The sequence below is a fragment of the Rhagoletis zephyria genome, unplaced genomic scaffold, assembly GCF_001687245.7.
Source record: "Rhagoletis zephyria isolate East Lansing unplaced genomic scaffold, Rhagoletis_zephyria_1.1 Rzeph_scaffold_04349, whole genome shotgun sequence".
NCBI classification, from domain to species: domain Eukaryota; kingdom Metazoa; phylum Arthropoda; class Insecta; order Diptera; family Tephritidae; genus Rhagoletis; species Rhagoletis zephyria.
Genome location: NW_016161432.1, coordinates 17,970 through 33,600, shown reverse-complemented (window position 1 = coordinate 33,600; position 15,631 = coordinate 17,970). Strand labels below are relative to the sequence as shown.

Genomic DNA, 15,631 nt, shown 5'->3' with positions numbered 1-15,631 from the left:
AATTTGGAACACAAGCTTCTTCAGTGAATATTAGTATCAGGTATTAATATAAATAAAATATATAATATAATATTATAAATAAATTGTCCATAGCAAAGAAACAAAAGGTGATATAACCTTCCACTTAGGCTTAAATTAAAGCTAGAACTCTCGACTACGGTCCCTGAAAATACTAACCCCACATCTGGACCCAAAGGTCACTTATAGCCATTTATTGAACAGCAAAAACTGACTTTAAGAAGATTTTTTTCCAATTTTTTTGTTTTTTTGTTGTTCAATAAATGACTATAAGTGGCGATCAAGTTAAGGTGCAGGGATGCTATTTTCAGGGACAGTAGTCGAGAATTCCAGCATTAATTTAAGCCTCAATGAAAGGTTTTATTACGTTTCGTTTCTTTGCAGGAGCTTCTCAAATATCTGGAACTGATGGAAGCTTTATACATACGTTCGAATTCGTAATCAGCACAAAAAAGTCTGTCAAAAACAGCTTTAACATTTGCCGCACCAAAGTCAGTGTAGCCCTATGTAAGCTTTCCACTTTCCACACAACACAATTGGCACACAATTATTTAACTTTTATTTTTTTATACAGCTTTACAATTAATTTTTAGATATATGTATTTGGTTATGTAAAAAATTTAAATTTAATGACTTAAATTATTTCAGATACCGTCAGAAATACTCCCCATCTCGCAAAAAATAATAAGTGCTTTAAATACCATTTTAAGATCACATTTCCGAAGCACAGTTTCAGAGCCAATGTTTCCTTGTTTGTAACTTGTATTTCTCTTCTGATGTTAAGGAAAACTAAACCATTTACTTTAATCTTTATTCCCCAGTTTAACTTCGAGATTATGATTTATGCTTAAGAAGGAGCGTTCAGTGGCAGCAAGTGTCACAGGAAGTTTTGCGTCTTTTTGTACGAACCGGTCTCGAGCCCTAACCGCCAAAAGGGCGTAAGCGACAAAAAGTAAATTTTTCAATAGCGTTCTTTTTTATTAACACTGCCATATTGATACTAACGTGAAAAAACTGGTGGTTTTGTTTGCCCATCTTTAATGGAGCAAGTAATTTTGTCGATTACCCTCTTTTCCGTCGCAAAAAGCAGGCTACAGCACGCAATTGTGGCGGTTAACCTCCCTATTCTAGTAAAGTCACAAAACTCAACGAATCACTATTGTGATTTCTACTGCGCCTGAAAATATGCCAACAAAATTGCATTTTAAGTCTTAAGAAAATGCAGACAAATATAAACAGTTTTCTTTTGTGTAGCTGCATATTTGTTGTAGCAGCATACTTTGAGGCGCAATAGAAATCACAATAGTGATGCGCTGAGTTTTGTGACTTTGTTAGAGTAGGGGGGTTAGCCAAAAGATACATATATTAAAAAAAAAAAAATCTTTGCATTAACAAAAACCATTTTGTAAAGGCATCGTTTCTGTTACTCTTGTTGTTAAGAAAACAACTGTTCAACACAAATGTATACGTTATTTATTAAAATACCATCTTCTAATATATAAAAATCTCGTGTCACGGTTATTGTGGTCAAACTCATCCGAAACGGCTTGACCGATTTGCATTACATTTTTTGTGTATATTTAGTAGGTATATTTTATACCGCAATGGAAGGGGGCGTGGCACATCCCATACAAACCGAATTTTGCATACTGCATATCCCTGGTAGATATCATGGAAGAGTACTGGAACTTGGTATGGAGATATATGAAATCAATCGCATACTCATGGAAAAAATTGGTGTTATTTGAAAAGGGGGCGTGGCACATCCCATACAAACCGAATTTTGCATACTGCATATCCCTGGTAGATATCATGGAAGAGTACTGGAACTTGGTATGGAGATATATGAAATCAATCGCATACTCATGGAAAAAATGCGGCATATTGGAAAAGGGGCGTGGCACCTCCCATACAAACCGCATTTTGCAAATAATATAACTATAACCAAATCATGTGCTGAGCGAAATATATTTAGCGGACTTCTTTTTGGATGCAGATTTACAGTTTCATCATCACGATCCAATTTGACTTATATTCGAAATATGTATTGGCATGGGCGTAGCCAGGTAGGGGCATGGGGGTGCTCGAGTCCCCCCTAACTTTCAAATTTTCCTTATAAATATATCAAATAGTACCCTGAAATGCCAGCTTAATAGGGTCGAGCCCCCCGTCGCCCCATATTTCATTCTGGCTACGCCGATGTGAATTGGCATCGTAAAGAGAAATATTTGTGTAAAAAAATTGCCCGCCAAGTGGCTCGGGAGTCGAGTTATTACTAAAAATCGTATTTATGATCTGATTTGGCTCACATTCGAGATATGTACTTGTGACGGTAAGGTCAATAATATTCCAGAAAAAGAGCAACCGGTGGCGCTGGAGTAGAGTTATTACTAAAAATCGTAAAGTGAGACGACTGGCTGTACCACCGAGTATGTCGAACTCGATTTGCCAATATTATGGTGCGTTAAAGCTTTATTCGGAGACACCAGGATTGAGTTGTTTATGGGTAAATCTCAAATTACCACCGTTAAATCAACCATCCGAGCCATTGCGCTCCTTGATAAGACATTTAAGGTACTTCGTCTGAAAGAGGATTTCTGCAGAACAAAGATACTCACCCATTTTGAAATTGCCACCAACAGATCATTAAAGAATTTCAAGAACTTCTTCACAGACATACACTTTCGTTTGGTTATTTAAGACGGCAATGGAAATATGCCTTCGGACAACCACCAAAGCGTAATAGTAGCAGATAAATTTGCCACCGAAACCCCCAAGACCCCTACCTGCTTTCGCCCCTGAGACTAATACTACAAGGATGAAAGTAAAAGTGTTTCCATAGATGAAGAGAAGGATAACGGCAAAGGTGAAAACAAAAACAAGGTTGCTTAGAGATAAAGGCAACAATTAAGGTCAAGGTAAAATTGAAAACAAACAACAACATGACATGATATGATTTCACAATACATGATATGACATCCTATCATATCACATAAAATCACATCAGATCGCATTACCTGACTTCGTATCACATGATATCTTGCCACATTCAGGACTCTTGCTGAATTCATCGTAGTGCGATTATTGTGAAGCCTACAATAATGCGATCACTGAAGCCGCATAGCTATGAGCGTAGCATATATGTATATACTTTGAATACGTAGATTTCATGAAAATCGGACTACGATGGATTCTGCGATAGCCCAGGATAAAATTTATAATTATTATAAAAATATTTACATATAATCAAAAATAATTATTATATGTTTGTACGTACATATGTACGTATTTATTTTTAAAATCTATGAAGTTTTAATTATGGTCTACCGTCTTCGTCAGTCGAGTCGCCTTCGGCGGACGTTTTAAAGCAGCTGGTAATAAGAAGTCGATATGATGGCGATATTACCGACAATAAATTTGTTGCCGAGAGCAAAGAGAGCTTTTACCAAGCTGGGTTTCGCGAGAAAACTATTTTCGTCATTTCCATATGTATTATTAAGATATCAATACACAGTCTGTTTTGCTTCAATTTAATATGAACATATGTATATTGCACATGCATATATACGTACATTTATTTTTTTAGTTATTAAGGAATATCAACAAACGGTTACATATTAAGTAGTTGATACGAAACACATTTAAATGCTGCTATGAGCAAGCTTTCATTTAATCTCTTAAATAAAATAAAATGTCCATTAATTTTTCCTTACAATGATCTAACAAGCATTATCAGTGTGACTTCGACATTTACGCTTATTGATCTAAGGCATTCATCAATCGGCTTGGGATATATTTTGGGCGGCACTAATTAAAGTGTCATGTATATCCTTCGCCGACTGCACATGTACTCGCACAATATTGAGATAGGTGGAGTAGGTCATGGGACCACCAGGATTTTCTTGCATATATGGCTCCATACGTGCTGCTGTGACTGCACTGGGTAGATAGTGCTGTGCGGATGACAGTTGCTGCATGCATTGAATCGCTGTTTTCAGATGCAATTCAATTTGATCGCAATAAGCATAAAAATCTTCTAAATGCTTTTCAAAGCGTCCTGCATGAGACGCTGCATCGCGTTTAAGATTATCCGCTAAGTTATGTTCTTGCAATGCAAATGCTCCTGTTCTTAGCGTAAGAAAAAGTGATTCGCGCAACGGAGAGAGTAGGCTTTTGACTTTTAAAATGTTGTCCAGTTTTTCTGCTTGTTGCTGCTGCTGTTGTTGTTGTTGTTGTTGCTGTTGCTGCTGCTGTTGTTGTTGTTGCTGTGCAGCGTTCGATACTTGTGATTGCATTTGGCCTTGCATTTGTTGTTGCGGGGAAGCTTGCATCATAGAAACCGGCGAAACTCCAGGCTGCATCATTGGATTTTGACCACCAACACCGGCGATGTTCATCTGTTGCATGCTATGCATATTCATATTCGGATTCATGCTGGAATAGTTATATTATTTATATAAACGTTATTGGATGTAGTAAAAAATGACACTTGACACCTTGCACAAAAATTTGTTTATACAAAATTTAAATGTACTAGAACATCTGTTTTAAGTAGAGATGTACATAACTCAATTTTGGTCCAATTGGACTTAAACGGCAACGCTAAACTCGACTATTGGTATTTTCCAACGATATTTTATTGTTCTAAAAACTTTCGTAAATCGATTTTTGATAATAGTATTGTTGGATGGGTTTGCAGTACAAAAGCTTAAAGTCTGTTTCGACGTAACCGAAATTGCGTTATTTCGACACTCAATTTCAAATTGATATTGTAATTGTTTTCACGCACATCTTAATTTCAATTTCAATTTCGATGACAGTTTATTTATTTGTTTTGCTAGTTTTGTTTTGCTTGGTTTATTTGTTTTGTTTTTATTTGCTTGTTATTGGTGTTTCTGTATATTCTTTTAACTCAGTAATAACACACATTGAACAAAAATTGAAATTGAAAATTGAGTATGTGCAAAGAACGTAAATCTATAAGAGACTGCATGTTATAATTGTAGCGGGTATGAACATCAGGAGCGTGCCTTCTCTTTTGCCCAAATACGTTTTATGATTGGATGAAAAGAGAAGGCACGCTCATGATGTTCACGCTCGCTACAATTATAACGTGTTGTCTTTTCTTATAAATTTACGTTCTTTGGTATCATAGAACCGACCATGATGGAAACCTTTAAATATAATTTATTTATCATGGAACCGACCATCTTGGGATTGAGTTACCACCATTCAAGAATGATAGAATACAAGATTGCGCCAATGAGAAATGATTTTTGAGCGTAATTTTTGCGTGGCGTCATCTTGGTGCAATTGCGAGAGAGAAATGCCAAAACGCATGTAAAAATATGTAAACAATGCAAAATAATGTGTTAATTTAATTATTACATGGCCCAATTTTGCAGGAATCAATAAATATACAAATATTAATTAATTAGGAACACGTAGCAATAATTTTGGACATGTTGCCCTTTAGATAATTACGATTTTTAGCACATGAAAAAATGGATGTATTAACAGTGTTTGCAATTTCATGTAGACCAAAAGGAAGGTGTGCAGCAAAGTGAATTTTTGGACTTGCCATTTTTAAAACCCAAGCAGAGTGCATATTTATATTTGGAAACGGTAGCCAACCACCATAAACTCTACAGCTGTTGACTCTTGTACCATTTCTACATTCACCATGGAAATATACCTACTACAATTCGCCAAGGAAAGGCCAACATAGTTCCATGTAGAAGCTCATAGCTTACACACATAGCACAAAGCGCGATTTGGTGTTTAATGCATGTCCTTCCCGGCAGAACTGCTTCCACTTTTTCGCCAGGTTTGCGTCCGGAGGAAACGAAAAAAAAAACGTATATAGCACGCTTTCCTTTTGTTTACACTTTGCCACTGCACATTTCATTTTGCTTTTTAATGTCTCAATAATTGTTTAAAACCACCCAGAAATATTAACGCACAAATATTAAAATTGTTATTTGGTTTTTTCGTATGCACTCATTCAACAATTGCACCAAGATGACGTCACGCACACAGCTCATTCTGTCAAAATCACAAAGAGTGGATTAGCGGTACCGCGATTGGCGCAACCTCTATTTCTCTCAATCGTGACTACCATTCATCAATAGTGGTTACAAATTGAAACTATCGATACTATCGACTTATCTAGGAATAAGCCATCACTATTCTTTTTGTTTTAAAATCATTCGCGGTAAAATCCTTGTCATTTCAGTTGAATTTTCTTTGAATAAACTGCAGAAAGACTCAGTATAGAGGAAAGCTTTGGAAATAACATAAAATGACTGATTACCTCAAGAACGAACTTGAAAAGGCTCAACAATGCCTCTTGGAAACTTATGAATTGGCTACTACATATGGCGACAATGGTAACAATACTTACATACATACATATGCAAATTTAAATAAGTTTATTTCTATGCAAATCCAAATATATGTATAGAGGAAAAAGATACCAGCAAGTATTTGCAACTTATGGAACGCATATGCCAAATGCGTGATGATTCCATTAAAAACGAACGCGCCTTGCAATTGGCTATGGCAGAACGTAACATTCCCGATTTCGAATCGGCCTTTCAGCGGGAATTAAACGCAAATAGAAAAAGCTGCCAAGCTATAAAAACTAGAGAATATAAGGTCTTTTGCGATCGTTTAGAGGAAATTGCTAATGCTGGTAGTACCTCGAGTGGTGCCGGTGGAACACGACAGTCTAACGCGTCTAAAGACGGTGGATTGATTGAAATGGACATGCAAGTCAACTTAACTGATCCCTTAACAAAAAGGCAAATGGTGGATCCCGTAAAGAATACCATCTGTGGTCATGTCTATGAAAAGGGCAGTATACAAGACGCGTTAAGAATAAATCCCAGGCTACGGTATGTATGAAAGGCTTATTTATGTGTAGAACTTATAATTTTCCCCATTTCGNCGCGTTAAGAATAAATCCCAGGCTACGGTATGTATGAAAGGCTTATTTATGTGTTGTGTTGGTTGATTTATTTATGTGTAGAATTTATAATTTTCCCCATTTCCAAGATGTCCTGTTGCTGGCTGCGGAAATAACCGGCCTGTTAATGAGGCTCATTTAAAACCGGACAACGCATTAAAAATGCATCTTCAGCGTCTAGCTGATGGCGAAGAAAACAGCGGAGACGAAATGTAACCTTAATGGGCTTTAGTTGATATCTAGCTTTTAACATCTGAATTCTTTTATTTTTCACAAGTTTTTATTCGTTAATGTTTTCAAATAAAGAATGGTATTATATTGTATAATTTATTGTAGTGCTTCCTTAGAGGAGACGTAGGCGACAATTTGGTGCGCCGCATTGACAATATAAGACCTTACCGGGTACAACACCAACTTCATAATTATAATTCCAAGTCAATTCTGTACCAGCCCGAATATTGGTGGAAGAGAAAAATGCTACCCACGGAAAACGCAAGTCATGTGTATCAACGAAGACGTTTTGAACGAAAAGATTGGGAGAACAGGAATGCTGTGAAGAAAATAATTAGTGCGGGGTGAAACAATGGTTAGTAACTATTAAAATGGTAATCATATTACGTTGAAGTATCGTCCCAGATTTCCAGTAATTTTAGCATCCATAACATAGCATGCCTCATCCTTGCCAAAGAGAGCACGTATTGAGCTAATAACACCAATAGTTAGTTTAGAAATATCACATATTCTTAGAATCATTTGCTTACGATTCCCGGCCGGAGTCCTCATTCATATCCGCATTCGGATTAAAATTAATTACTTGACGTTCTTGAGAATCTTCGTCGGTGTTATTTCGTGTAAGTCTCTGCGCTTTATTTTTAGCGCGGGTTAAGAAGGACTTGCTAGGTGTAAATTCGTCGTCATCTTCTGGATCTGGTGCATACGATTCCTAATAACATTTACATAACATAATATTAATACATTATAACATGTTTACAAACCTCTTCTTCTTCAACCTCTGGTGGCTCCACATCAGATTCGTAGCCCTCTTTTATTTGTTCGGCTACTTCTATATAATCTAATTCTGCAAAATATTCGTCACCTGCGTCCAGACCACCCTAATGAAAATAAGGAAATGACTCAAGTATTACAATAATGAACCCGTGATGGGACTTACCTCATTCGCTTTTGCTTCGGTTAGTAGGTGACCAGCATAAATACATACAAAGCTGCCTCTGGGCACATCATTAATGCATCGCAACCCCCAGCCACGGTTCGATGTTTTAAATACTTGCAACTTCATAGCTAATGGCTGCTGTGCAACGCGATTTAAGCAATTGGACTTGCATTTACATCTAAATAAACATAGTTCTCAAATATGTACACTATGATCTTAGACACAAACATTATCATACCTTGAGTTACATTCATAAATTCCTGTTGGTACGTGTTCGTATAGACGTTTATATTGGTAACCAATTTCTTCCATTGGTGTATTTGGATTGCCATACTTGGCGCCTGCATAAGTTAATTGCCAGCATGAGCACTTAGCTTTGTCCTGAAATTAGATTGCATTTTTTTTTTAATTTTTATAAGGACTTCCCTTTTGGTACATACCGAACAATCGCCGTCGCAGTCACAACCAACTAAAAACTCTGAATCCAGATTTATATTTACTCCGTCTGTAGGTATACGTTGGGCTGCGTATTTACATTCAGGTGGCAAAGTATTATCGTAGTAATTAACCAATGGTATAGCCATTCGCTCCTGCCCGCCAGATATATCACGTTTTTGTACTATCGCTGATTCAATAACATACTCTGCCAAGCAGCTAGTTTCATGGTGGAAGTCAAAATTATCCACATTAAGTATATTATTCGTTGCACGTAGATAACGACGAACTTCCTCCATACTGCGCATAATTTTGCCGCACGGACCACGGTAGGCAACTATTTTTTTGTTCTTCAGACGTAGTATCGGACGTTCCCACCCAGAAAGTAAAGGTTTCGATAATGGACTGTAAGCGCTCAGATTGTGTGGTATTTTAAATAGACATGAAGTCGAGCACTTATGTGGACGATAAGTTAATGGTGGTAAATCCCGCTTAGCAGTGTAGTAGACAACCTACAAGAAACAATAGTAATAATTGTATCCCAACTACTATTAATACAGTAGTCAAACTTACTTTTCCTTTCGGTTTATTTTCATCTTCAAGATAAATTGTAGAATTGTTCAGATGCCGCACTGTTGGTACCGATGGAGCTTGAGGCACCGTATTAGATGTACCTGATGTCGAATCTGAGGATAAACGGCTGACGCTCTTTTTGGCAACTGCGCGTGGTTCATTGGGGGATGCACGTTCACGTTCACGTTCCTGTGCTTGCTGTTGCTGTTGTTGTTGCTGCTGCTGCTGCTGTACTGTAGTGGCTTCCTCATCAGCAGTGTAGCGTATAAATGGTTCGGTACGCTAATTAAAATTTAAAAATTAAATTANCGTTCACGTTCCTGTGCTTGCTGTTGCTGTTGTTGTTGCTGCTGCTGCTGTACTGTAGTGGCTTCCTCATCAGCAGTGTAGCGTATAAATGGTTCGGTACGCTAATTAAAATTTAAAAATTAAATTCAATTTATTAATTAGTTTAAGTATCTCAAACTAGATATTTACCCTAGCTAAACGAGGTAATGGCAGGGTGTCCTTCTGTAGTGTTTTCTGGTACTCTTTAAATACTGGGCCAAGTCGCAGTGATCCACGATATATCCATTCCGTATGACTTTTGGGGCCTTCAAATTGCATTTGTATTAAACTGCAGTCTATATCTACTACCCGAGCATATATCCATTTGCCATTGGATTCTGTGGTCATGCTTTGTCCTTTCTGTGTCTGGACCATCGGTCGATTTATTGAATACTGAGTTAGATACTTTTGGATAAATTCTCGAGATGCGGGATGAACATCTTCCCACACATGTTCGGAAACATTGCATACCAAACGAACATCTTTATGTGAAACATACTGAGTGTATCCATCATCATAGAATATCAAGTACCTAAAAATACATATAGCTCGTAAATGCGGTAGTAGCTATGCACCTATACATATATGCGACCCAATTACCTGTATTTGTTGTTTGGTTTCAAAGGCTCAGCAATGATTCCCGGATAAAAAGCGCTTTGTATCATCATCTTTTCTTTGCCTCGCGACAACGAAGTCGCATCAAAGTAGGCAATTACTCTTGATCCTTCAAATAAATAAATTGTGGAACTTTACTACTTGATGCATTGATATGAGAATGCATTTACCTATTGGAAGACGAAACTTAGGTGGATCATAATATGCCAAATGCTTTGCTGAGACGGTTTTTACCATCTGATACTGTAACTTTAAAAATTTTACTTTATAATGTGGCACCTTAGAATATCCACCTAAAAGTCCGGTCGAATCAACTTGCTCGACTACTCTACAAGGTACCCAGCTGGCTATTGCTTTATTCTTGACCGCGTAATATACTTGATTAATTTCTATAGCCGGTCGAGATATTTCCCCAACGGGCGGGCAAGACTAAGATAAAAACAATGCTGGGATTATGCTGAAATAAAATCAATATGTATCAGTACTCACAGTCACTTCTGGGGATGCGTACGGTAAGCCTGTATTTAAATCCAAAGGTTGAAATTGCCTTAATCGTATTTTGGGACATTGATAGAGTGAGCTGTACATTTGATCAGCTCTTTTCTGCAATGAGCGCAACAACTCATCATTTAAGCTTGATTCTTCTTCTAATCTGCGTAAACGCGTCGACAAAATCGTCTTTGACCAAGTAAGTTGGTTTTGAATTTCCAAATTTTCAAGTACATTTTTAATAGAATTTTGCAGTTCTGCTTCGATTAGATCCAAATTAATTTTTGAGAATGATCCTTTAGCTAACAGAATAATAAATATTTAAAATTTAAGTGTAAATGTTTAAGTATTCAATTATTTTAATTTCTAAGGTATAGAGAACTTAGTTTTTTGTGTTTCTTCAAATTCGGAACCTCCAAATAACGGATATGTATGGAAAATTTCGATAAATATATCATATGAACAAATTAATCTTACTGGCTTGAACTTGAGGCGTCGTAGCCGGTTCATCATCGTCATCACTGCTATCTGTGATTTCCACGAATTCAGGGCCCTGCACGGCGATATTTTTTAAAAGTAAAGGTTGTTTTGTTTTTAGTAGACCGCAGTACTCCTAAAAGATAAATAAAACACAATTTGGAAAACCAGATGTGGACATTAGTGTTATGAAACCAATTGCTTACCTCATAAACATCGACGGCACTGTCGTAACACTCGGAGCAAACGTATTGCTTTTGGCTACGCCTTTTCTTTACTTTGAAGTGACTTAAAGCGAACTGCGGGGCTAGGAAAAATTGCTTGTGACGGCGTGGACAATCATGGTTTATGCATTCCTGATTGTAAAATATTTCATCTGACGTATCTTCGAATCCACTTTCTTCAGCATCGGATATAGGTTGCTTTGTTTCTGGTCGTAATGCAGTTTCTGTTAACAGATCTGGCTTTTCTGAAACCGTTTCTACTTGTGGTAAATCCTTTATTTTGTCATCGTCATTTGATTCTACTGCTTTATATTCCTTATCAGTATCACCAGTACGTTTTTGTTCAGCTATGGCTGGTTGTTCTAACGTTGCAGTTTGGTCGTCTTTTTCTGCACTTGATTTATCTTTTTCGCCAATACTAAGTCCGGGTTGGTCTTCATCTTCATCGTCGTCTATCTCAATTACAGGAATATACGATGCACTTCTTGTCTCAGTAATTTCTACATCCGGATCTTCTTCCTGGTGTTTTGCATCTTCAATATCATCTTCTATTTCAATCACATTCACAAGATCAGATTCGCATTGATCAACTTTATCTGCAGCCGAATTTTCATTTTCCTTGATTGGCTCTGAGCTTTTTTCCTTTTCGCAGGACTCATTTTGCGAGACGGGAGGCAATTCATTTGCCACTTCCACATCTTTTTTGACGTCGCTTTGGTTGTCGTCTGTATTTTTTGTTTGGATAGAAGTCGTAGGAGCATCAACATTAATTTCATTAGGCGAGGGCGGCTTTTCATCGATAACAAGTGGCAATGATTCTTGACTATCATCATGTCCTACCTCAAGTATCTCAGCATCAAGTTTTTTACTTTCAGTTTCTCCGGATTTTGTTAAAACGTCATTGTCTACTTCCATTGGCTCCTCTGTATTATCGTTTATTTGTTTTGATGGTACTTCAGTTAGCGCAGCACCCAATTCCTCATTATTATTTTTTAAAGGATTGACTGGCTCGGTAGGCGATGGAGTGCCAGATATATGATCGCCTTCTTTATTCGTTATTTCCATATCAGTAAGTTGATTTTTTTCTTTTTCTTGTGTGCTAGATAATATATTTATATCTTCCGTTACTTTGGCTTCGACTACGTCGAGCTCTTGCTCGGCATCCGCTTTTCCAGTTTCGGCTGATGCACTTTCCTTTTCTACTTCACTTATGTCCATTGTTTTTGTAATCGAAGTACTTCCACTTGATCCTTCCAATGGCTCATTGTGACAATCGGAGTGCTGATCGGCATTTTCATGAATGACCTGGGCCTCATCCACATGCGTACTCACCGCTTCGCCATTTTTTTCTACGTGGATTGCGTCCAAATCCACTTCACTAGATGATGCTCCAACATTGCTAGTTTCTTTTACACTTAGCTCAATGTTATCAGACATTTTAAAAGCGCACGGAATTTTCTGTATATATTTTTAATCGTTCTAAGCCCAATTGCATGTAGTTCTGCAAAATTAACAAGCCGCATAAACAAAAGATTTTTAATAGTTGCCATATCGCGTGACTTATTTGTAAAGTCAAACCATTCCATACACTATAAAAAATATCCTCACCAAACTTTTAAAATTTATTACTGCAACTATTATTTGTACATGCTAATTTTATTGAAGTGAAATGTGAAGTGATAAATAAATCTATATTTCAGAATTTAAGTTTATTTTAAATTGTTAGAAGTATTTTCATAAAACATCCACACACAATGACTTGTGCATATATTGCTGCTGACAGTTTAGTAGTTTGCAAAAATTCTTCAGTAGTGATGGCAAAAAAATAACAATCAGTTAATTAATCATTTTATTAAGTCAGCTTTCAGACACGTCAAGTCTTGCTTTCAAGTCTGCTCGTTCCTGGCGAAGGAGGTGAGCAGAGAGGGGAAGGGTACAGATAGCTCCGTACCATCAATTCGTTTCAAGTTTTCTGGTCTCTTTGGATCTTTTCGTTGCTTTCCATTTAAAGAATCAAGAACTTGAATTCAATAAAAATTTACTAGTCTGGAAGCAAATAGAAACCACAAAATGCTTTCAAGACTGAAAGGGGACTAAGCACAAGCCAAACAAATTAATTGCGATAATTGAGATATAATCGATTAATCGAATTTTTGAAGGAATTTGCAGTGGGTATTCACGAAAACACTTTTCCACATCGTACAGTTTCATAAGTAAAAACACTATCAGCTGATTGCCAAAAAATGCCTACAGCTGAGATCACCTATTTTTAGGCATGTGCTCTTATCTTATACAACTTCTTTCATTTCTATAACAATTTCTTTTATTTTTACTACAATTTATTCATAATACACTAACACACTAAACCAAAACCACCAATCCCACGACAGTCGGGTCTACGTAACCGGAACGACCCAGATTTATATTTGACCACTCCACTGTCACTCCAGCAACACTCCCCAAAAACTCTTTGGGGAATTTGTATGCTGCTACAACAACAACAACAACTAACCAAAAACACACCTACAGCCTGCCAGAAAAAACGGTTAGAAGAAGAGTTACTTGACTTATGGAACTGTACGGTGCTTTTCCGTAATACATTTTTTAATTTTCTTTTTAATTAGCCACAAAAGTTTTGATAAGCGTTCTGTTGTTAAGCAGTTGCGTTTTCGGTAGCAGTAGCACCAACTTTTGAAAAAAGCCGCTCAGCCGAAAACGATGTATCAACTAATTTACAATATTTTTCCGCAAGTCCGAAAAGTTTTGGGTAAACAGTTTCCATTTCCTCCCTAGCGTCGATGATATTCGGCTTTGGTTCTTAGACTTGATAGATAAATAAAAACTTATTTCTTCATGTGGGTGATCCAACTCATCATCTTTTCGCCTTCGTTTGGGTATCAGATTTATGAGGGGTCCAAAGATCGAACTCATTTTCTACTGATTTTAGTGAAGACTTGCTACCCGTTTCCATAATACGGCGTTCGCATGAGGCGATTTTCCAGGCAATTTTAGAGGCGATTAGTTGAATCAAAAGTTGGCTGCCCCCAACTTCATTGGAAGTGATTAGATAAAAGGCCGTTCACACCAGGCGATTGTTGCTTNTTGTTAAGCAGTTGCGTTTTCGGTAGCAGTAGCACCAACTTTTGAAAAAAAGCCGCTCAGCCGAAAACGATGTATCAACTAATTTACAATATTTTTCCGCAAGTCCGAAAAGTTTTGGGTAAACAGTTTTCATTTCCTCCCTAGCGTCGATGATATTCGGCTTTAGTTCTTAGACTTGGTAGATAAATAAAAACTTACNCACGCTTTTGTTCTTCACTTCGCAGATGCTTTTTTTGAAATGAATAAAAACCAAAAACAAAAATTAAAAATTACATGTTGCCTCTGACGATATTCGAACCCGAACATGCTGGGATCTAAGAACTAAGAGCTAGCATCTCTACAAGTTCAGCTACAGCCAGACATGCAAATGTACTTTCAAATGCTTAACTTCAATCACATTTCGTTAAAATACGAGCAGTGATCGGGTAACAATAAGTTGGTGCAGAGACACGAGTTGGTTCGCTACAGCATGACAGAGGAGCACTTTTGTAAGTACTCCAATATACCACAAATAGACTACATGGTCCAACGATTTTTGCAGGGTAGTAACGCTCTTGTTGGTGCTGTTGTCGTCGCTCTGCTGACGGTGGACGAGCGGGTGTCGTCCGTGCGCGGCTTCACATGCGGCTGTGGTGAGCGGCGATCGAAGCCGACTTTGGTGCTCACTACTTCTGGTGGTGATGTCTTGTCCTGTTTTATAACTAAACCAGGCATGCCCTGAGGGAAAAGCATTTTGGTTTTGTTTTTGTGTAGCAAAACTGTAATCAGAGGATGTAAGAAATGTCAACGAAAACACTAACATCCGGTGTGAACAGCCTTCACCCCACAATCCCAAAACTCGTTTCCAAAGTGTTTTCGTTGTCGGTCAGAACATGGTATTAAATAAAAGCAATTGGCTTTAGAAAGCAGAATACGTAAATATGAGTAGTTTTTCAAATCGCACTTTCATTATTAAGGTAAGTCCTTATGGTCTTTAAAAAACTACATTTACATAAATCTTCAAAGTAATTGCTGCCCCCTTTGTTTGTTTTTAGAAGGTAATTTGACTTCATTGTTCTCCGCTAAATCAACCTCTTTTAATACTTTCTTAAGGTTAGGTAAATGCCCAAAAGGTTTAAAAGTAATTGTAGCCACTGTGGTGTAGTGGTTAGCAGTGCGCGCTACCATTCCGCAGGGCCTGGGTTCAAGCCGGGTTCAACCCATTATCAAAAAAAATAATAATAATTTTTTTTC

At 37.3% G+C, this 15,631-nt stretch overlaps 4 protein-coding genes across 5 annotated transcripts in view; 2 read left to right on the top strand and 2 right to left on the bottom strand.

Moving 5' to 3' along the window:
• Eps-15 (Epidermal growth factor receptor pathway substrate 15) overlaps window positions 1–15,631 on the top strand; it is a 49,853-nt gene that overhangs the window by 17,923 nt on the left and 16,299 nt on the right. The gene's annotated exons all lie outside the window — the stretch shown is intronic.
• Window positions 3,533–4,643, bottom strand: ix (mediator complex subunit intersex). The gene is made up of 2 exons (XM_017625989.1): window positions 4,515–4,643; window positions 3,533–4,452 (listed from the first exon to the last, which is right to left on the bottom strand). The coding sequence occupies exon 2, from the start codon at window positions 4,449–4,451 to the stop codon at window positions 3,795–3,797; it is 657 nt and encodes a 218-aa protein (XP_017481478.1). The 5' UTR covers window position 4,452; window positions 4,515–4,643; the 3' UTR covers window positions 3,533–3,794.
• On the top strand, window positions 6,181–7,308 carry LOC108370620 (E3 SUMO-protein ligase NSE2-like). The gene is made up of 3 exons (XM_017625990.1): window positions 6,181–6,407; window positions 6,482–6,914; window positions 7,075–7,308. The coding sequence occupies exons 1-3, from the start codon at window positions 6,320–6,322 to the stop codon at window positions 7,199–7,201; spliced, it is 648 nt and encodes a 215-aa protein (XP_017481479.1). The 5' UTR covers window positions 6,181–6,319; the 3' UTR covers window positions 7,202–7,308.
• egg (SET domain bifurcated histone lysine methyltransferase eggless) lies at window positions 7,226–12,847 on the bottom strand. 2 transcript variants are annotated; one of them, XM_017625981.1, is made up of 14 exons: window positions 11,279–12,847; window positions 11,073–11,208; window positions 10,596–10,897; window positions 10,277–10,535; window positions 10,092–10,215; window positions 9,642–10,023; window positions 9,165–9,446; window positions 8,597–9,103; window positions 8,395–8,537; window positions 8,157–8,334; window positions 7,981–8,097; window positions 7,747–7,928; window positions 7,604–7,688; window positions 7,226–7,535 (listed from the first exon to the last, which is right to left on the bottom strand). In XM_017625981.1, the coding sequence occupies exons 1-14, from the start codon at window positions 12,731–12,733 to the stop codon at window positions 7,329–7,331; spliced, it is 4,359 nt and encodes a 1,452-aa protein (XP_017481470.1). In that variant the 5' UTR covers window positions 12,734–12,847; the 3' UTR covers window positions 7,226–7,328. The 2 variants fall into 2 exon arrangements, with proteins under 2 accessions (XP_017481470.1, XP_017481471.1); XM_017625982.1 differs by having other exon boundaries at window positions 7,996–8,097.

What these genes read in the sequence shown, in the direction of transcription:
- LOC108370620 (XM_017625990.1), top strand. Translation starts at nt 6,320, where the DNA reads ATGACTGATTACCTCAAGAACGAACTTGAAAAGGCTCAACAATGCCTC. An exon ending in TACTACATATGGCGACAATG is followed by an intron (nt 6,408 to 6,481) that starts GTAACAATACTT and finishes ATATATGTATAG; the next exon opens with AGGAAAAAGATACCAGCAAG. An exon ending in AGAATAAATCCCAGGCTACG is followed by an intron (nt 6,915 to 7,074) that starts GTATGTATGAAA and finishes CCCATTTCCAAG; the next exon opens with ATGTCCTGTTGCTGGCTGCG.
- ix (XM_017625989.1), bottom strand. Translation starts at nt 4,451, where the DNA reads ATGAATCCGAATATGAATATGCATAGCATGCAACAGATGAACATCGCC.
- egg (XM_017625981.1), bottom strand. Translation starts at nt 12,733, where the DNA reads ATGTCTGATAACATTGAGCTAAGTGTAAAAGAAACTAGCAATGTTGGA. An exon ending in AAACCAAACAACAAATACAG is followed by an intron (nt 10,024 to 10,091) that starts GTAATTGGGTCG and finishes ATGTATTTTTAG; the next exon opens with GTACTTGATATTCTATGATG. An exon ending in GAGGACTCCGGCCGGGAATC is followed by an intron (nt 7,689 to 7,746) that starts GTAAGCAAATGA and finishes TGGTGTTATTAG; the next exon opens with CTCAATACGTGCTCTCTTTG.